Raw genomic sequence first — 22,985 nt, 5'->3', positions numbered from 1 at the left:
ATACATGTATTTTATTATTTATAATGTTATAAATGTATTTTATTATTTATAATGTTATAAATGTATTTATTATTTATAATGTTATAAATGTATTTTATTTTTTATAATGTTATGAATGTATTTGATGATTTATAATGTTATAAATGTATTAGATTATTTATAATGTTATACATGTATTTTATTATTTATAATGTTATAAATGTATTTGATTATTTATAATGTTATAAATGTATTTATTATTTATAATGCTATAAATGTATTTTATTATTTATAATGTTATAAATGTATTTGATGATTTATAATGGCATACATGTATTTGATTATTTATAATGTTATAAATGTATTTGATTATTTATAATGTTATACATGTATTTGATTATTTATAATGTTATAAATGTATTTGATGATTTATAATGTTATTAATGTATTTGATGATTTATAATGTTATAAATGTATTTGATGATTTATAATGTTATAAATGTATTTGATTATTTATAATGTTATAAATGTATTTGATGATTTATAATGTTATAAATGTATTTGATTATTTATTATGTTATAAATGTACTTTATTATTTATAATGTTATAAATGTATTTATTATTTATAATGTTATAAATGTATTTATTATTTATAATGTTATAAATGTACTTTATTATTTATAATGTTATAAATGTATTTATTATTTATAATGTTATAAATGTATTTTATTATTTATAGTGTTATAAATGTATTTGATGATTTTTAATGTTATAAATGTATTTGATTTTTTATAATGTTATAAATGTATCTGATTATTTTCTGCTTCAGAACTGAACAAGGATTTATCCTGCTCCTCGTGTCCACGTTCCTCTCCAACCCAAAATCACCTCCACAATCACATCAAGAGCTGCAACCATGTTAAATATGAGACTCTGGTGAAGATTAAGACTGAACATGAGGATCTGACGCCCACCAGAAGCTCCAGTAATCAGCAAACGTCCTCTGGTACTGTCAGCATTAACACGTCTCTCAGTCTCACACAGGAAGAAGGAAACGTCTGCTCACAGTGTGGGAAGAGTTTTAATACACAGAGTGCTCTCAAAGAACACCAGCGCATTCACACTGGAGAGAAACCGTATCAGTGCTCACAGTGTGGTAAGAGTTTTGATCATCAGAGTGTACTCAAAAAACACCAGCGCATTCACACTGGAGAGAAACCGTATCTGTGTTCACAGTGTGGGAAGAGTTTTAATACACAGAGTACTCTCAAAATACACCAGCGCATTCACACTGGAGAGAAACTGTATCAGTGCTCACAGTGTGGGAAGAGTTTTAATCAACAGACTAATCTCAAAACACACCAGCGCATTCATACTAGGGAGAAACCATATCAGTGCTCACAGTGTGGGAAGAGTTTTAATTATCGGAGTCATCTCAAATCACACCAGCGCATTCACACTGGAGAGAAACCATTTCAGTGCTCACAGTGTGGGAAGAGTTTTATTGAACAGAGTGATCTCATAAAACACCAGCGCATTCACACTGGAGAGAAACCGTATCAGTGCTCACAATGTGGGAAGAGTTTTAATTATCGGAGTCATCTGAAATCACACCAGCGCATTCACACTGGAGAGAAACCGTATCAGTGCTCACAGTGTGGGAAGAGTTTTATTGAACAGAGTGCTCTCAAAAAACACCAGCGCATTCACACTGGAGAGAAACCGTATCAGTGCTCACAGTGTGGGAAGAGTTTTAATTATCGGAGTCATCTCAAATCACACCAGCGCATTCACACTGGAGAGAAACCATATCAGTGCTCACAGTGTGAAAAGAGTTTTAATCAACAAAGTGCTCTCAAAATCCACCAGCGCATTCACACTGGAGAAAAACCGTATCAGTGCTCACAGTGCGGGAAGAGTTTTAATCAACAGAGTAATCTCAAAAAACACCAGCGAATTCACGCTGGAGAGAAACCCTATCAGTGCTCACAGTGTGGAAAGAGTTTTAATACACAGAGTGCTCTCAAAGAACACCAGCGCATTCACACTGGAGAGAAACCGTATCAGTGCTCACAGTGTGGGAAGAGTTTTAATCAACAGAGTAATCTCAAAAAACACCAGCGAATTCACACTAGGGAGAAACCGTATCAGTGCTCACAGTGTGGGAAGAGTTTTAATTATCGGAGTCATCTCAAATCACACCAGCGCATTCACACTGGAGAGAAACCATATCAGTGCTCACAGTGTGGGAAGAGTTTTATTGAACAGAGTGATTTCATAAAACACCAGCGCATTCACACTGGAGAGAAACCGTATCAGTGCTTACAATGTGGGAAGAGTTTTAATTATCGGAGTCATCTCAAATCACACCAGCGCATTCACACTGGAGAGAAACCGTATCAGTGCTCACAGTGTGGGAAGAGTTTTATTGAACAGAGTGCTCTCAAAAAACACCAGCGCATTCACACTGGAGAGAAACCGTATCAGTGCTCACAGTGTGGGAAGAGTTTTATTGAACAGAGTGCTCTCAAAATCCACCAGCGCATTCACACTGGAGAAAAACCGTATCAGTGCTCACAGTGCGGGAAGAGTTTTAATCAACAGAGTAATCTCAAAAAACACCAGCGAATTCACGCTGGAGAGAAACCCTATCAGTGCTCACAGTGTGGAAAGAGTTTTAATACACAGAGTGCTCTCAAAGAACACCAGCGCATTCACACTGGAGAGAAACCGTATCAGTGCTCACAGTGTGGGAAGAGTTTTAATCAACAGAGTAATCTCAAAAAACACCAGCGAATTCACACTAGGGAGAAACCGTATCAGTGCTCACAGTGTGGGAAGAGTTTTAATTATCGGAGTCATCTCAAATCACACCAGCGCATTCACACTGGAGAGAAACCATATCAGTGCTCACAGTGTGGGAAGAGTTTTATTGAACAGAGTGATTTCATAAAACACCAGCGCATTCACACTGGAGAGAAACCGTATCAGTGCTTACAATGTGGGAAGAGTTTTAATTATCGGAGTCATCTCAAATCACACCAGCGCATTCACACTGGAGAGAAACCGTATCAGTGCTCACAGTGTGGGAAGAGTTTTATTGAACAGAGTGCTCTCAAAAAACACCAGCGCATTCACACTGGAGAGAAACCGTATCAGTGCTCACAGTGTGGGAAGAGTTTTATTGAACAGAGTGCTCTCAAAAAACACCAGCGCATTCACACTGGAGAGAAACCGTATCAGTGCTCACAGTGTGGGAAGAGTTTTAATTATCGGAGTCATCTCAAATCACACCAGCGCATTCACACTGGAGAGAAACCATATCAGTGCTCACAGTGTGAAAAGAGTTTTAATCAACAAAGTGCTCTCAAAATCCACCAGCGCATTCACACTGGAGAAAAACCGTATCAGTGCTCACAGTGTGGGAAGAGTTTTAATCAACAGAGTAATCTCAAAAAACACCAGCGAATTCACGCTGGAGAGAAACCCTATCAGTGCTCACAGTGTGGAAAGAGTTTTAATACACAGAGTGCTCTCAAAGAACACCAGCGCATTCACACTGGAGAGAAACCGTATCAGTGCTCACAGTGTGGGAAGAGTTTTAATCAACAGAGTAATCTCAAAAAACACCAGCGAATTCACACTAGGTAGAAACCGTATCAGTGCTCACAGTGTGGGAAGAGTTTTAATTATCGGAGTCATCTCAAATCACACCAGCGCATTCACACTGGAGAGAAACCATATCAGTGCTCACAGTGTGGGAAGAGTTTTATTGAACAGAGTGATTTCATAAAACACCAGCGCATTCACACTGGAGAGAAACCGTATCAGTGCTCACAATGTGGAAAGAGTTTTAATTATCGGAGTCATCTCATATCACACCAGCGCATTCACACTGGAGAGAAACCGTATCAGTGCTCACAGTGTGGGAAGAGTTTTATTGAACAGAGTGATCTCATTAAACACCAGCGCATTCACACTGGAGAGAAACCGTATCAGTGCTCACAATGTGGGAAGAGTTTTAATTATCAGAGTCATCTCAAATCACACCAGCGCATTCACACTGGAGAGAAACCATATCAGTGCTCACAGTGTGGGAAGAGTTTTATTGAACAGAGTGATTTCATAAAACACCAGCGCATTCACACTGGAGAGAAACCGTATCAGTGCTCACAGTGTGGAAAGAGTTTTAATACACAGAGTGCTCTCAAAGAACACCAGCGCATTCACACTGGAGAGAAACCGTATTAGTGCTCACAGTGTGGGAAGAGTTTTAATGAACAGGGTAGTCTCAAAAGACACCAGCGCATTCACACTTGAGAGAAACCGTATCAGTGCTCACAGTGTTGAAAGAGATGTTTTGAATAAAAGTGTTGACTAAATGCTACAAATGTGTGTAAATGAGTATGAAAGTGAGTGAGCTGAGTGAGTGGGACGGTTAGTGAGTGACGTCGTCAGATGAATTGGTGCTTCATCCAGCTAAACGTGGTGGTAAGGAACTTTTTTATTTCCAGGTTTATGAGTTTACATCGTTTTCACTTTTAACATATATTTAAATTTGAGTTCATCCCTAATCTAAAACTATTTTTTTCTTGTTAATAATGTAGAATATTTTGTGGTCACATTGATTTTTGTTTGTATTAATGAATTAATATCATTGTAATGGTAATAAATCAATGATATTTCTGTTTTTAACAAATTCCTATTTGATTACTACTAGATTGTTTAACAAAATCTTAGATTGTGAGAGGATGAACGATGCTTTTGTATGTGATAAAGGTCTGCTATGTTGTAAGGCTTGGAGGCCGTGACACTGAGCTGGAGGTGGCAGAGATGAGGATGCTGTGATTCTCATTGTTAGTGACGAGGATGGAGAAGATCGGGAGGGAGTTTATTATAAGGGTAGTGCAGGTGGGATGTTTTGAAGTTAGTGAGGTGAGATTGAGATGGTTTGAGCATGTGCAGAGGAGGTATAAGCGTTATATAGGGAGAGGGGTACGAAGGATGGAACCGTCAGGCTGGAGGACAGGAAGGCCACAGAGGAGCTTCATGGATGTAGTGAGGGAGAACATGCAGGTTGTTGGTGTGACTAAGGAGAATGTTCAGGACAAGATGAAGATAAACGTTGACCAACCAAAACCAGCATATTGTTTTTTATTATTGGTTATTATTTTTGTAAAAACCACCACTCATGATGTTGGTGAATTATTTTGTGCTTTTTGGAGCAATTAAACTTATTTTGCATTTGCTTGATGCTTTAATGTCAAACAGTTTTCTCCATAAAACTTCTCACTTCTCACACACTTATTCCTAATACCTAAGAGCAGAACAAACATCCATAGAATCTGTGTCAGCCATGTTCTAGCAGCTTCTAACTCAAGGCAGATCTGTTTTTGGTGCATCCCCCAGACCAAATATTCCCTTGACATGAAGTAACAGTTTGGGGTACTTTTTGAAAAAAAAGAGGCCACTGTTTCATTACCTTTTAATGCTACTTTTTAAATGCCCTGCCTCTGACACAGACACATCTCATTGGTATACAATGTTATGACAGGTGACCATTTGCTCAGACTGTAGCAACTGCTCAGGTATGTGAGGAACAAGTTTTATAAGTAACATCTGAGTCAACATGTGAAAAACAGTTTTCATAAGTGGATCAGGATGACCGTGACCTCTCAAATGAGCAGAAAAACTAGTTTCCTAAGCAGGTTGAAGGATGAGGCGACAGTCACATCAGTGCCGGATTCAAACATTACACAGAATAGGGAATCGCCCCACTGGACTCTGTAAACACTGTAATACACAGGAAACAGTCAAACTCAGATTCATAGATTACAAAAGGTATAAGAAAGAACAGAGTTAGAGAAGCATGTTGGAAAACAAAACATTACATTAGATAAACTGCTCAGAAGAACGTATAGGACTGAGTGTTGGACATCTCAAGTTGCAAAAACTCATTTCAGGGAGGTACCCTCAGACCAGATAATCCCCCCACCCCAAAAATAATGAAAATAAAACCTCTCGCACACACCAACGGATTTGGGTGATAACAGAACTTTTAGGAGCTGCTAACTGAGCTACTCAGCTAACTGTCTGTGTCACAAACACATTAATGTGTACTACATAGTGCACTAAATAGTGTGAAAGATAATAGATTTATGTTCCCTACATATTGCACTAGATTGTATATTAGAGAAGAATTTATGTTTTTTACTTAGTGCACTAGATAGTGTACTAGATAATAGACTTATGTTTCTTACATAATTCTTTAGGTAGTGTAAGAATTAAAATTGACTTATCAAAGTACGAAAAGCATTGCTCCATATAATCATGACTGAACAGTGCAAAAGGTTCTGTGAACTGAAAACATCTTGTTTTTGTGCGCATGTGCTCAAGCTCACAAAGTGAGGCACGAAGAACAGGATGTTCTTTGTGTGGAATAACGACCTTGAAGTGCAAGCAAGTGGATAAGAACATCTGCCGTTTTCACAGAGCAAAAATAAAAAAGAAAGGCAGAAGTGCGGAGGGGTATGAGCTGAATATGAATACTTGGCGCGGACTCTGCTCTTGGTCTGTGTTTTGATCTCTTGCTAAGGGATAGCACGGAACGCTGCAGCTGGAGACCTGAAAGAACAACCTATCTATTCTAAATAAATACATTTAGTTGAGTATATTACGTCATCTGTCTGCATTAATTAATTTAGCTTTAAGGTAAAGATTCATCGAGTTCACGACATGGTCCTGTTTTATGTGCAATAATGCTTGTCACACATCCCCAAAAAACTGTCCTTATAAATGTGTATATGTATGTGCACTCACGTACAGTGTATCACAAAAGTGAGTACAACCCTCACATTTCTGCAAATATTTCATTATATCTTTTCATGGGACAACACTATAGACATGAAACTTGGATATAACTTAGAGTAGTCAGTGTACAGCTTGTATAGCAGTGTAGATTTACTGTCTTCTGAAAATAACTCAACACACAGCCATTAATGTCTAAATAGCTGGCAACATAAGTGAGTACACCCCACAGTGAACATGTCCAAATTGTGCCCAAAGTGTCAATATTTTGTGTGACCACCATTATTATCCAGCACTGCCTTAACCCTCCTGGGCATGGAATTCACCAGAGCTGCACAGGTTGCTACTGGAATCCTCTTCCACTCCTCCATGATGACATCACGGAGCTGGTGGATGTTAGACACCTTGAACTCCTCCACCTTCCACTTGAGGATGCGCCACAGGTGCTCAATTGGGTTTAGTCCATCACCTTTACCTTCAGCTTCCTCAGCAAGGCAGTTGTCATCTTGGAGGTTGTGTTTGGGGTCGTTATCCTGTTGGAAAACTGCCATGAGGCCCAGTTTTCGAAGGGAGGGGATCATGCTCTGTTTCAGAATGTCACAGTACATGTTGGAATTCATGTTTCCCTCAATGAACTGCAGCTCCCCAGTGCCAGCAACACTCATGCAGCCCAATACCATGATGCTACCACCACCATGCTTGACTGTAGGCAAGATACAGTTGTCTTGGTACTTCTCACCAGGGCGCCGCCACACATGCTGGACACCATCTGAGCCAAACAAGTTTATCTTGGTCTCGTCAGACCACAGGGCATTCCAGTAATCCATGTTCTTGTCTTCAGCAAACTGTTTGCGGGCTTTCTTGTGCGTCAGCTTCCTTCTGGGATGACGACCATGCAGACCGAGTTGATGCAGTGTGCGGCGTATGGTCTGAGCACTGACAGGCTGACTTCCCACGTCTTCAACCTCTGCAGCAATGCTGGCAGCACTCATGTGTCTATTTTTTAAAGCCAACCTCTGGATATGACGCCGAACACGTGGACTCAACTTCTTTGGTCGACCCTGGCGAAGCCTGTTCCGAGTGGAACCTGTCCTGGAAAACCGCTGTATGACATTGGCCACCATGCTGTAGCTCAGTTTCAGGGTGTTAGCAATCTTCTTATAGCCCAGGCCATCTTTGTGGAGAGCAACAATTCTATTTCTCACATCCTCAAGAAGTTCTTTGCCATGAGGTGCCATGTTGAATATCCAGTGGCCAGTATGAGAGAATTGTACCCAAAACACCAAATTTAACAGCCCTGCTCCCATTTACACCTGGGACCTTGACACATGACACCAGGGAGGGACAACGACACATTTGGGCACAATTTGGACATGTTCACTGTGGGGTGTACTCACTTATGTTGCCAGCTATTTAGACATTAATGGCTGTGTGTTGAGTTATTTTCAGAAGACAGTAAATCTACACTGCTATACAAGCTGTACACTGACTACTCTAACTTATATCCAAGTTTCATGTCTATAGTGTTGTCCCATGAAAAGATATAATGAAATATTTGCAGAAATGTGAGGGGTGTACTCACTTTTGTTATAACTATGGTATTTTAAACCATTATAAAAAAAACTGAAATATAACTATGGTATTTTAAACCATTATAAAAAACTGAAATATAACTATGGTATTTTAAACCATTATAAAAAAAACTGAAATATAACTATGGTATTTTAAACCATTATAAAAAAAAACTGAAATATAACTATGGTATTTTAAACCATTATAAAAAAAACTGAAATATAACTATGGCATTTTAAACCATTATAAAAAAAAACTGAAATATAACTATGGTATTTTAAACCATTATAAAAAACTGAAATATAACTATGGTATTTTAAACCATTATAAAAAAAACCTGAAATATTACTATGGTATTTTAAACCATTATAAAAAAAAACTGAAATATAACTATGGTATTTTAAACCAATATAAAAAAAACCTGAAATATAACTATGGTATTTTAAACCATTATAAAAAACTGAAATATAACTATGGTATTTTAAACCATTATAAAAAAAAAAACTGAAATATAACTATGGTATTTTAAAACATTATAAAAAAAACTGAAATATAACTATGGTATTTTAAACCATTATAAAAAAAACCCTGAAATATAACTTTGGTATTTTTAACCATTATAAAAAAAAAACTGAAATATAACTATGGTATTTTATCGTACAATAACAGGAATGCGTCTTTAAAAATACATTTTCTAACTTGGTGTGAATTAGCTTTTAGAGGAAATACATTACAGACTGTGGATAATACTGTAATTTCCTCTAGAACAAGGCATTAAACCATTTGAAATAACTTTTCTACAGCCTTGTTTTGTTCACATGTCTTTAGTTAATTGTGCACCAAGCAAGCAAGCTTATTTTATTTATTCCCCTATAAAACATCGAGAAGCAAAAGAAAATTCACGAACAGTATCAGTAAATATCGTTAGAAGTAAGTTTAGGCTGACACGAGGTTACATTTCAAGGAATAAACATAAACTGACCTGGCAAATGAACGTTAGCATCAACTTATGAACTCGAACGAACTTTAAAATATAAAATACATATAAACTTACCGAAGAAGATCAAATCCTTGCAAGGAAAAGTGTGATGAAAAGCGTTTTATTCTCGTGATATCGCAGAAGAAAAGCGTTAGATATCGCACCAAGAGACGCAAATCTAGTACTGGAGCTGCAGCAATGAGCGTCGCTATTTACCATGGAAACCGTGACGTCATCGGAATGCGTGATATGCGCAGAAAACATACGTCACGACGTCACGCCTCCTTCGATCCTTGGGGGAAAGATGAGGATCGTGATTGGCCGGTTGTTGGCATTCTTGGGGGAAAGCTGAAACGCGATTGGACCAAGTCCCCAAGAGTCCCCCAAGAATAGCGAGACTCACAGCCGGCACTGAGCGCCAACAACCGGAAGATTGTCAGTTCAAATCCAGGCTCTGCTATGCAGCCACTGTTGGGTCCTATCTAAAAATAACACTGCTCTTTACTAGTTTTCATTTAACTTCCTAAATTATTCTTTTAATAATTAGAAGAATTAATTCCAGTACACCAAATAATTTTCAAAAATTACATTTATTTTTCCTGGTGGTGGAGGGTGAAAATGCAAAAGCAACAACAGGGAGGCCATTTGTTGGTCATAGAGGCTGAAGACAAAGTCACAATCAAATAATGGAAAATTCATCAAATGTAATACTTTTACAGAGAGGTGTTGAGTTTTGAAATGTCTATTTACTGGTCATATTTTCCCCTGTTAGGATTTTTGGAACATAACATCATTATTAAACATCATTATTAAACATAAATTCAATATGGGAAATTTTACGGCATTTTCCAAGTTTTACGACATTCATGCCGCATGGCCTTTTGTTCAAAATGGCGGCTGCCATGATCTCTTGGCAGAGGTCCTCTAGACCCCCACCTAGGGGGTGGGCGGAGCCTGGGCCTCTTTAGCACATTTCATTGGCTCCAACAGCAGCGGCGGAGGAGGAGCCTAGACTAGTTTTAAAGAACGGCGCGCTCAGACGCCGGCTCTGTTCCTGGCTGGCGATCGTTTTGAATTGCAGGAGAAAGGAGCGTCGATCGGCTTAGCTCTGACATATATTCACAGATCATTTTTACACGTAATAAAGTGTTTTAAAGAGTACTTTCTGGACTTCCCGACTGCTTCTTCAGGGCCTCTTGAACTAAAAGATTTGTCGTAACAAATGGTAGCAGAAGGATGGTTCAAGAGGCCTGAAATAGCATCAGATCGTTTCAGCTGATCAAGGTAGGACCTGGAATTCTGAGAATCTTTTGTACTCAGTACAAGGCGCGCCTACAAGGTAAACAGATGTTCTCTGTATATATTAGCTGCATTTATTATTTAGCGTATTGAGTATGAAATTGAATCTCAGAGTCCGTAAGTGTCTGATTAAATTACTAAAGTATCGTTAGATAGTTTAAAACTGTGAATATATGCTGGAGCTAAAATGTATGTTTCCTGATTGCTGAGTTTGAACCAGACCGGTCAAAATAAACAGTAGAGGGCGCCATTGTGTTCGGCAGGGCAGGGTCCGGAGCACCATTGGAGTGAAAAGCAAGCCTGTCTGTTATGGAAGCGGGGCGAAGCTAAATTGGTTGTTCTAAATTATAACGAATTTGTCTGTTATGGAAGCGGAATTCGTAATTCGTGTGGGAAATCTTGAAAGAATCTGGCGGTTCTGAGAACGGGATTCGATCAATAAGATTGTCCTATATACGGGCTTGTCTGTTATGGTAGCGGAGTGCCGTTTAATCTTGAAAGAATCTGTCGGTGCTGGGAACGGGATTTGATCAATAAGATTATTCTAAATTCGGACTTGACTGTTATGGGAGCGGAGTTCGGTTAATTAGACTACTTTAAATTCTAAATTCGGTTCGAAAATAGTACATCAGGAGTTTTGTTTGTCAGTGTTTCTGTGTATATTTGTCTGCGAACCGCGGGTGAAACCGTGTGTGTGCTTTGTGTTATTTTCCTTGTCGGCTGTCTTGCCCACGTGTTGTTTTCTTTTGTTCGTCGGCGCCATTTTTGTCTTGGGAACGCAGCGTGGTTTCCCGTCTATCGGCCATTTTGGTCTTGGGAACGCAGCGTGGTTTTCTGTCTATCCGCCATTTTGGCTCTGAATGGGCAGCGTGTTATTTCTGTCCGTCGGCCATTTTGGCTCTGGGAGCGCAGCGTGGTTATCTTTTGTCCGCCGGCGCCATTTTGGCTCTGGGTTGCGCAGCGTGGTTTCCTTTGTTCGGCGGCCATATTGGCTCCGGGCGTGCAGCGTGATATCTTGCTGTATGTCGGCCATTTCGGCTCTTTATGCGCAGCGCATTTCTGTCGGATATCTTTGTCTTTGTATGCCTGGATTGGGTAAGTGCTGCAGTTAATTTTATAATTTAATTTAATTTTATAATCTTAAGATAACTGAGTTAAGATGAAGTATTTGAAGTATTTTTATGGTACCTTATTAAGTGTGTTTTAATGTGGGTAGCGTCTGAAAGAATCCAGTGAGTTTTGCGACGGGGAGTCGAGTCTTTTGTCTCGGTTCCTTTTGAAGAGCCGCGTATTTACATGGCAACTCCCGGAAGAGTCGGTTCCTTTGTTTTAGTTTGGAGAGCCGTTTCATGGATTCGAATCATTTTGCGACACATCACTAGTGGTTATACAGTTTGAAAAAGTTTTATGTCATTTGAAATGACACATTACACATCCCTAACTGTTTTAAATGTTGTATCAACATGTTTCTTCTATTACATTTGAATTAAAAACAACTATTGTGAGATTTATATCCACTCCTGTTACACCGAAGAGACCCCCCCCTCCCTGCTGTTTACTCGGTGAGTACATTTTAAATGTTACTTTCTACTTTTTACTTGAGTAGATTTTTAGAGTAGTAACTTTACTCGTAATTAAGTAAAGATTCATTGGAGTAATAGTACTTTTACTTGGATACAGTTTTTTTTTGGTACTCTTTCCACCTCTGATTAAGACATATGTTAATATATTAGATCATATATTGTCCAAGCTTGTGTTTGTTTAAGAGTGATGTCGTGTTTTTCTCTGTATACAAATGCTGAATACAAGTAAAAGGTAAAAGCTAATATATCGTCATTGTTTCTAAAATATTGTGTGGTTGTAAAGGGTGAGATTTCATGGACTGTCGCAGGGTTCAGAGGTTTGCATGTGAGGCCTTTCAATGTTGGTGTTTTTGGCTGTTTTTCTGGGATTTGTATTGTTCATGTCGGTATCGGAATTGTGTCGTGTCGACCGAGGTTGGGAGTTGTGTCGTGATATGGGTTTTGGCCATATCGTCCAGCCCCATTGTAGTGTTGATGTTAAACTTTAGAAATACTGTATGTGCTCCCCTCTGTAGTTGATAGTGAATTGGAGAAAGCTAAAAGGTTGAAAAAATTTACTTTTAAAAGGGTTTTAATATCTGCTGAATGATTTAGCTCTGACACAGATTATAGTCCAACATAAGAAGCCATTTATTTAAACGTGAATTCTGCCCCCGCTGAAAATCACACACACACACCCACTGAGGAGAAACAGGAAGTAACCAATTCAACACAGATGGCGCCGCCCGACACAGCTGTGCTGAGCTGCGCCCCTCCCCATAAGTAGTGTCAGCCATTTCTGAGCAGACGGCCACCTCCCTCCCGTCTCTCACTCTCACACATACCTCAAATACCACACCCAGCGCTCCTGTGTTACAGCACACACAAACACTGATAATGAGCATCAGAGTGAACAAGGTAAAGACATACACACATCAAATGTGACATTAAAGGTGCTAAGTGGGGTTTTACATGCTAAATCAGAAGAATATGAGCAGCTTAGAAGGCAACAGTTTGATTTTCAAATGAAAGTACAAGAACAGGTACAGCAATTGTCCAATGTGTTAACAGATCAAGTAAAGATGTTGACTGATAAAGTAGAGAGGGCTGAGTGTATTCCTCCAAGAGAACAGGAACTAGAATCTGGGAGGGAGGAATCAGAAGAAGATCGGGGCCAGTGATAGCTTGGTGGTTGAGGTACTGGACTAGTGGGCAGAAGGTTGCCGGTTCAGGCCCCGCCGCCGCCAGGTTGCCACTGTTGGGTCCCTGAGCAAGGCCCTTGACTCTCAATTGCTCATCGTGTTCCGCTCATTGTGTAAGTCGCTATGGATAAAAGCGTCTGCTAAATGCTGAAAATGTAAATGTAAATCAGAAGAAGAAGAGGAGGAAGATATTGGAAGTGAAGATAGCAGCTGGAGGAGAGCAAGTAGTGGAAGAAAACAAGGTAAAATGCAAGGTAGGGTTGTCAGGCCTAAAATTAGGGCCAGTAACAGTAGAGAAGGTGTATTACTGGTGAGGATCTGGATGTGGAATGAAAGGAAAGGAAAGTTGAGTAAAAATGAAGCTTTTGGCAGATATGAGAGGGACTTGAGACGGTTATCAAATCAGCTAGAAACTTCAAGGGCTGAGTTTGACATAAGGATGGGAACAGGTGAGACTGGCCATGAAGAGCCAAAATGCACTAAAACTGGTAGCCCTGTGTCTAGCTGTCTTACTGACACAGAACCTTTTGAGCAGTAACACCGTGTTGATTCAATATGTTGATGACTTGCTAATTGCTTGTACTTCTGAAGAGCTCTGGTTACAGGATACTGTTACCATTCTTACTCATCTGGCGAACTTAGGATACAAAGTCAACAAAGCCAAACTGCAGATATGCCGACCTGTCGTGACATTTCTAGGATGGAGGGTTTCCAGCAAGGGTCACTCCCTGACTGCTGACACCAGAGGTTGCATCCTGAATCACCCGAAGCCAACTACCGTGAGTCACCTTCTGTCTTTTCTTGGCTTGACAGGTTATTCCAGGAACTACATCCCTAATTACTCAGGCTTGGTTGCACCTTTGAGGGCTGAAATTACCAGGTTAGGTCAAAGAAACCTAACAACCTAAGTAGAGTGGGCCAAGCCCCTTGAGGCTGCTTTTATTGAATTAAAACAGCAACTGACCTTAGCCAGTGACCTACAACAACCGAAATACTCTGACCCTTTCTATTTGGATGTTTCTGAAAAGAATGGCATTATAAATGCAGTTCTTTTTCAGAAAAGGGGGGAGTGGAGAGCTGTACTCTTGCACCATAGCTCAAGATTGGACACTGTGGTAACAGGTCAACCAGGTTGTGTCCACAGCAATGACCAAAACAGCACATTTGGTCATGTCATCCTCTTATTGTCAATACAAGTCATGGTGTGACTGCATTTTTGATTTCCACAGCCTTTACCCTGTCAAGAGCGAGAAAAGACAGAATCAATAGTATTCTCACTCAACCTCATATCTCATACACTACAGGGAAGATGGTGAACATCATGACTGTATTACTCTATCTATTTTTTTTTCTGGGCCTGATAGGAATCCTGAATTGGAAATGTTTGTGAAATGATTTGCATCCAGAGATGCTGCAACAGACAGGAAACAAGTGGGCTTAGTTAAAATTTTAGTGTCATACTTTGTGTCATTGTCCCTCCTATTCAATTTATTGGCTTAAACTGTTGAACTACATGCTTTAATAACAGCCTCTAGACTGGCTGAAAGCAAAACTGCTTACATGTTTATGAACTAAACTTTCACACATGGAATCGAACAATTGGTTGTATTTGGTGGGAGAGTGTCTTGTTTTGACTAATTTAAATTTGGAAATCGCCCACCATACCTTGTTGCACAACTTGTGGGTGCAATTCTGCTGCCCAAACAGAGAGCCATTTTGTAAATTGTGCATATTCTAAAGTTTTGTTCCAATTTTACAGGACAATGCCAGAGGTGACACTGCCGACAAGGCTGTTGCACACCTTCCACTGCTCACTAACGACATTATTTGTTTACAGGTCCAGCTAACACCAGACTTTGATTGAACTAACTTTAAAATTCTGTGCTTTCCAACAGGATAAACACATTTAGAAGGTTCTGATTGTGTGTCTCCTGATGTTTGGAGATGTCCAGTGGGCAAACCATGTCTTACTAAAATACTATACCATACCAAATTGACCCATGAGTAGAACCATGTGTCAAACAGGGGGGGACACAATAAAACAATCTATGCAAATCTAGATAATAAAAACCTGCCAAATGCAACAAGGGCTCCTAGTGAAGGACATCCTGTCTCTAATAATCTTTTGAACTGAGACAACATTGGGTCTATTACCCAGCTACTGGAGGAGCTGTGAAGAGGGAAATCGGCACCAAACACTGAAAATAATAATTCTCATACAGATGAGCATGAGATAAACAATAAAAAATTGCCTTTAGGCCGTTTGAAATTCTGTTTGGACAACTCTACAAAGACATGGATTGAAAATATTTAATGGACAAAATTCTAATCGGACACAGGCAAAAATGCAGATTTAATGCTTGGTTGCCGTCAATTTTTTAATTATTTTTGTTTCAGTTGCCCACATCTGGTGGAAAGAGGTTAAGAGGGGTCGGTCTCTGCATATGCGGAGTCTCCACACTGATCTTGTTTAGGTTTATTTAATGTTTTATTTTCAAGATTTGATTGTAAAATTTGAATAAAGGGGGGAGTATAATGGCAGGAATGAGAGTTTATGTTTAAATATGGCAGGAGTACTATGGCAGGAATGAGAGTTTATGTTTAATATGCTGCTTTGTGTATTAAATCCTGTGATACATTGTGCTGGGGCAGCTGGACTGGCAGACCTACGGATATGCATGCAGATTCAGGTACGCCTGGTGAAGGTAATCTTCAGCCTTACCTCCTGTTTAGAGAAAAGGGAGTTGTAGCAATCTGTAGTATCTCTCAGCGCTGCTGCTTGCACGGACTCAGATGAGATGGACTCAGGTGAGATTAACTGTTTGCGACCCTGCGGTCACATATGAGGACATTACATTTTGACTTTGTTATGCCTTATTCCTTGACCTGCTAAACCTAGACCGATTGTCCCCATTAGTGGACATTTTTTGTCTGCCATCTAGTGGTAGCAAAAGTACTAGAACACTAATAAAGTTTGTTTGCTTCTTTATTAAGATTTTGACATTATGTTTTGCACTTTGGTTGCATTTATGACAGAAACGGTGGTTGCTCATTGCACAAGATTCAGGTTGTATCAGGCACAGACATGGACAGTTCAGTGTCTCTGGTTCGCCTCACTTGCATGTCTTTGGACTGTGGGAGGAAACCGGAGCACCCGGGGGAAACCCACACGACAACATGCGGGCTCCGCGGAGGGGGAACCTTCTTGCTGTGACCGTGTGCGACAGTGCTGCCCACTGAGCCAGCCCAACTAATAAGGTTAAAAACATAAGGAATAGGAAAAATACATTGAAAAAATCAAAGCTCGGGTCTCAGGAGATTAAATATAATTGCTTACACGGACTCCGGTAAGATTCAATTTAATTGGTAATATTTTTTGGAAATTGTTAATTGGCAATTGTTAATATTTGATGCTTGTGTTGTATCCGATGAATCTTTTCTAGCTAATTGATCAGGTCAACTCACTCATCTTATAATTAAGAGGTTTATTAAAAAGTTACAAAGAAATCGGCTCTCCTCAGGCTGCAGCGTTCTGAGTCTTCACCCCTCGGGGAAAGTTGAAGCACAGACCCCGACCTGTGCATGCAAAAGGTTTTTATACCCCTTGTCAAGACCTTATGCTCGTAAAGTGACACGTATCCCTAGTCACCAACCTGTCCTAACCATTTTTCCCCTCCTGGCTTTTATCTGGTTTATGATTTTATCACATTTATTGGGGTGGGTGTGTGAGCCCAGCTGGGCGCAGCTGCACAGCTGGGGGCAGCAGTTATGGAGAGCAGGATGTGATTTATTAGCCACAATTGTGCTAAGGTTTTAGTATTCTTTATTGTTGGCTGGAGACTTAAGAACTTACACAGTGAGGTGTAAGTTGGATTTACATAGAGAGTTGTAAATCGGGAAAATAAACAAGAGGCTTATTCGGAATAAACAAGAGGTTTATTCAGAATAAACAGGTGGTTTATTCAGGGAAGAAAATTGGGCCCCGAAACCTGGTGCGGACAGATGGGTTTGTAATGTTGTGAATAATGCACTAGCCTCTCAGAAGGAGAGGACAAGTTGCATCCAACTAATAAACAATACAAAAACCAACTATACGTAGATATATGAAAATTGAGGATTGGTGACTGGATTGAAGAATTTATTGGATGTATGTTTTGTATGTGTCTATGTGTTGTATGAGACAACGTATGTGTTTGTTGAAATAAGAAGGGGGTGGAAGGTATTGTTTGTGTTGTACTTGTGTGTCTTTGTTCTAAGTGTTACACATAAACAATGTTTTAATAATCTGTCCAGGTGAACTTAAGCAGTGGAATGGAAAGTAAAAAGTAAGTTGGAATGGAAAGTAAAAAGTAAGTTGGAATGGAAAGTAAAAAGTAAGTTAGAATGGAAGGAATTGTGTAAAGTGGAATTGAGTTGTCTTAAGGGACAAAGTAGTTTGGCAGTTCGACAATACGACTGCAGCAGGTTGGAACAAGTCCAGACAGTATTGTTGTACTGTGGGGATTGACGGCGGTGTTATGTTTAGAAAACAAAGGAATGACCAAGAAAGGGACAAGGAGATCGTCTGTAGATAAGGAAGAGATGATGGTAATAGTCAAATCAGAGATGGCATGGAGGGACCAATTGACTATAGAAACAGGTTATGACGACACAAATACCTGACTGGAATGGGTCAAGCACTCAGTATCTTCAGTGAAGATAGATAACTGCTTTGTTTGCGCAGCTGCAAAACCTAATTTGGCCACACATCCAGTAACTTTAGGAAATTGGACATGCCTACTCTCATTGTTCAATGAGATTGAGCCAGTAGGGTGTGAGAATTTATCCATGTCTCACCCACTAACTCAGGAACCAACCCCAACCAACATCAAAGCTTATAAAGACAATTACACCTGTTTCAGGAGCAACAAACCAGGACCGATAAACAGGGGACATTTTTCAGAGGGATGGTGTAAGAAAACCATTATCCTGGATAGTGATTGGAATTATACAGGCAGTCAGCTGAATGCACAAAAATTCAGTAGGGCGGATTTAGTATGGTTGTGTGGAGATATGAGAATCCGGCGAAGGTTGCATGGGAATTGGTCTGGGGAGTGTGCGTTGGTCTTTTTGGTTATGCCTTTCAGAATCTACAAGCAGCACGGAGTGGAGGATGCCGCGGACGTCCTGACCAATCACCACAACCATCGAAGAGACACCTGAGAGGTCAAACCTGGCGGATCCTTCGACAAGACCGTGTGGATTGATGGTATAGGGGTCCCAAGGGGGGTCCCAGATGAATTTAAGGCTAGGAACCAAATTGCTGCAGGGTTTGAAAGTGCCCTCTTTTGGTGGGTAACTATCAATAAGAATGTAGACTGGATAAACTATCTCTATTACAATCAGCAGAGATTTGTTAATTTCAGTGTTCAGGCCATTGAGGGACTGAGAGACCAGCTAGACCAGACTTCACTTATGACCTTACAGAATAGAATGGCGTTGGACATGTTGTTGGCAGAGAAAGGTGGAGTTTGCCAGATTGTGGGTTCATCGTGTTGCACCTTCATCCCCAATAATACTGCACCCGATGGTAGTGTGACACGAGCTTTGGAAGGATTGAGGGCTTTGTCACGAGAATGGAAGGAAAATTCAGGGATAAACAATGAATGGGTTAAGTGGCTAGAAGGGATGTTTGGGCAATGGAAGGAAGTTATTACGAGTTTGGTGAAGTCAGTATGTGTAGGATTGGTAATTTTAGTGATATGTTGTTGTTGTGGTATCCCGTGCATCAGGGTATTAATAGAAAAATTTGTGATAGAAGTAGTGTGTAGAGGAAGCAGAGGGGGGCAGGATCCACCAGTTATCCAGATGATGTTGGCTGATTTGTCTAGATATCATGTAGATGATGATGAGGAGGATACCCTTGAAGGTGGGCCGGAAGACCCACTTCGAGCAGTATAAGTGCTACTAACTCTGCTTAATTAAAGGTAAAACCGACCAGACAAGACGAGGAGAGAGGACCAGCACTACTGATCACACACCGTGACGAAGGAAGGAGACTTGGAAGGACTGGCAGAGGCAGACACTGAGGGGACTGGAAGACCCACTCCAAGGGACAGAAGCGCCACTAACTGGACCTGCCTACAGGGAACTAAACACAGCAGAAAGCCCGACAAAACCGACTATGTGGAAGAAGAGTCCAGTGGAATCAACGGAACGGAACAAGAAGATGGGGGAGAATTTAGTTAGACTAGGAGAGAAAAACATAAACATATAGTTCGCAGACACATAGACCATCTTTGAAAACACTAGTTAAGTGCAACACACATAGTTTAGCTACAAAACGCAAGGGGTTAGTTCAGGATTGTTTACAATGTATATATGTTTAATACTCTGCTATTTTTAGGAAGGATATTCTCTGTGTTTCATTGGTTAAATGTTTGTGCTGCTGCGTAAACAGGTAAGACCGACAGGGGAGAATCCATGAGACAGTAGAAGCTATGCAGAGAAACAGGAGCTATGGGCCCCTTCTGAATATCTGCAGCTCCGTCTGGTGGAGGACAACCTGAACGGACTTCCTGTAGAAGCCACGCACCCATTGTTTTTATTTTATTTTTCTCGTTTTTGATTTCTTATTTTTAAATTGCTTTATTTTGTTTTCCTATTCTTATTTTATTTTCTATTTTTTGTTTGTTAGTTTGGTTTAAGGGTAGGAGCTGTTGCGATAGGTACGGTTCCTTTAGTTTAACTGGTAGCCTTTTATTTTTTAGATACCTTTTATTGTAAAAATTCAGCCCAGTGGCCATGTAAGTCAGAAGGGGTTAAATTGGGGGGTTGCTGACAGCTATCCTTATCTCCTGGAATCTAGAAACACCTAACCTATAGTTAAAAGTTAATGTGAAAGCATTAAGATGCTTTCAAGGGGGGTTTGTTAGGATTTTTGGAACATAACATAATTATTAAACATCATTATTAAACATAAATTCAATATGGGAAGTTTTACGGCATTTTCCAAGTTTTACGACATTCATGCCGCATGGCCTTTTGTTCAAAATGGCGGCTGCCATGATCTCTTGGCAGAGGTCCTCTAGACCCCCACCTAGGGGGTGGGCGGAGCCTGGGCCTCTTTAGCACATTTCATTGGCTCCAACAGCAGCGGCGGAGGAGGAGCCTAGACTAGTTTTAAAGAACGGCGCGCTCAGACGCCGGCTCTCTTCCTGGCTGGCGATCGTTTTGAATTGCAGGAGAAAGGAGCGTCGATCGGCTTAGCTCTGACATATATTCACAGATCATTTTTACACTTAATAAAGTGTTTTAAAGAGTACTTTCTGGACTTCCCGACTGCTTCTTCAGGGCCTCTTGAACTAAAAGATTTGTCGTAACACCCCCAAATCAGATCAAACTAAAAACAGAGAATAAACAAACTAAATCTTAAACTCTAAAATAATGAATGCATGAATTAATGCAAAATAAGACTGCAATTATTAGATTACATTCAACTTTATTGTCATTGTGCAGAGTGCAAGTACAGAGCCAACGAAATGCAGTAGCATCTAACCAGAAGTGCAAGATAGAGATTATTTACATATAATACAGTTAGAGTGCAGTAGTGTCCAGATAAGTAACAATGAAGAGACATGTATTAAGAACAGTAAACAGACAATGATTGTCCAGTGTATAAACTAGTCTATAATTACAAAGTTATGAAAGGGTAAAATTAAAGCAAATGCATTAAAACACGCAACACATGTAGCCTCAAGATCACTTCCTGGTGAACTTTCTGCTGACTGCAACACATGATGCAGCTCTGGTGTTGAAGTGAGCCTCTTGGCCTCTTTTATGATATTTGGTTTGAAGAATGCATTCCGTCTTGTCATCAAAACAGGAGAGTGAATTCTTTATCAACCTTTAATAAAGAATTAATTTTAAACTACTAGTTACACTACTACATTAAATGCTTAATTTCAACCCAGTATAAACATAATTCCAAACTTACCAATCTTTTTGTATCCAGAAATCTTGGGAAGGTGGAAAGGATATCAGTGCTTCTGTCTGGATCATTAACAAGTTTCTGGCAGTGCTGAAAAATCTCCCTCATCATCCTCTCAGATTCTCATTTAATCTGAAAAGAGATTAAATATCTAATTTAAATTTATGCAATTGTCATGCAGTTATACTAAACATCCTTGATCCTTTCTTAGCCTCCTTAACCTTCCCATCAGTTACAGACGAACAAAACCAAAACTTGATAGCTGAAATAACAAAAGAGGAATTGTACTTAGCAATAACCAAATTAAAAATACATAAGTCCCCAGGGGCGGATGGCTTTACAGCCGAATGGTATAAGTCATTTAAAGAAGAGTTGACCTCGACATTACTGGAAGTCTTTAACTGGGTCATTAAAAAAAAAGAAATTCCACCCTCTTGGCAAACTGCTATAATCTCAGTTATTCCAAAGGAAGGAAAGGACAAGGAAGAGTGTGGAAACTATAGACCAATTAGTGTATTAAACGTTGATTATAAATTGTTTACATCTATACTAGCACGAAGAATAGAAAAAATATTACCCGAATTAATTAATTTGGATCAGACTGGTTTTATCAGAGAAAGACAAACACAGGATAATATTAGGAGGACATTGCATATAATTAGCTATATTAATCAACATAAATTAGAAGCTGCCCTATTAAGTCTAGACGCGGAAAAGGCCTTTGATTCCGTTAGATGGTGTTTTTTACATAAGGTCTTGTCACGGTTTGGTTTTCATAGAACAATAATTGATGTGTTTCGGGTGCTGTACGGTTTATCATCTGCAAAAATTAAGATTAATGGTAGTATTTCAAATTCCTTTACCTTGCAAAGAGGAACAAGACAGGGATGCCCAGTTTCCCCCCTTTGCTTTGCTTTGTTTATTGAACCGCTGAGTCAGTGGATAAGACAAGAGCCGGGTATTGAAGGTATAAAAATAAGGTCTATGGAACATAAGCTTGCTTTGTTTGCTGATGATTTACTAATTTATTTATTGCGGCCTGCGCATTCAATACCAAAACTGATGGCCTCTCTCAAAAAGTATGGGAAGCTCTCAGGGTATAAACTCAACATTCAAAAAACTCAAGTAATGACACTGAATTATGACCCACCGGACCAGGTTAGAAAGAAATATAGTCTTGATTGGGATGCACACTCAATTAAATATTTAGGGGTTCATTTATCTAAAGACATTTCAAAATTATACAATCTAAATTACCTACCCATAAATGCAAGAATTAAGTTAGATATACAGAGATGGAATACTGTACCTTTCCTAGGCCTACATTCTAGAGTGGAGGCTATCAAAATGAATACGTTGCCAAAATTGCTGTACCTCTTTCAAACTCTACCAGTGGAGGTTCCCTTCCAGCAGTTTGATGAATGGAATAAGTTAATATCGAGATTTTTGTGGAACGGGAAAAAACCAAGGATCAGATTTAAAACACTGATGCTGAGAAAAGACAGAGGAGGATTGAACCTTCCCTGCCTAAGGGACTATTACCATGCAGCTCAATTAAGACCAGTGGTCTGTTGGTGTAACCCAATGTATTCAGCAAGATGGATCGAAATTGAGA

At 39.6% G+C, this 22,985-nt stretch overlaps 1 protein-coding gene across 1 annotated transcript; it reads left to right on the top strand.

Annotated features, from left to right (window-relative positions):
• Positions 1 to 1,030: 1,030 nt before the first annotated feature.
• Positions 1,031 to 4,590, top strand: LOC134328720 (zinc finger protein 208-like; the record flags this gene model as incomplete). Its single annotated transcript, XM_063009901.1, is given in 1 exon segment — positions 1,031 to 4,590. A coding segment is annotated over 1 exon segment (3,201 nt), but the record flags the coding sequence as incomplete, so codon positions are not given.
• Positions 4,591 to 22,985: the final 18,395 nt, after the last annotated feature.

This window comes from Trichomycterus rosablanca, chromosome 15, assembly GCF_030014385.1.
Source record: "Trichomycterus rosablanca isolate fTriRos1 chromosome 15, fTriRos1.hap1, whole genome shotgun sequence".
Classification (NCBI taxonomy): Eukaryota; Metazoa; Chordata; class Actinopteri; order Siluriformes; family Trichomycteridae; genus Trichomycterus; species Trichomycterus rosablanca.
This window is presented reverse-complemented; position numbering and strand designations above follow the sequence as displayed.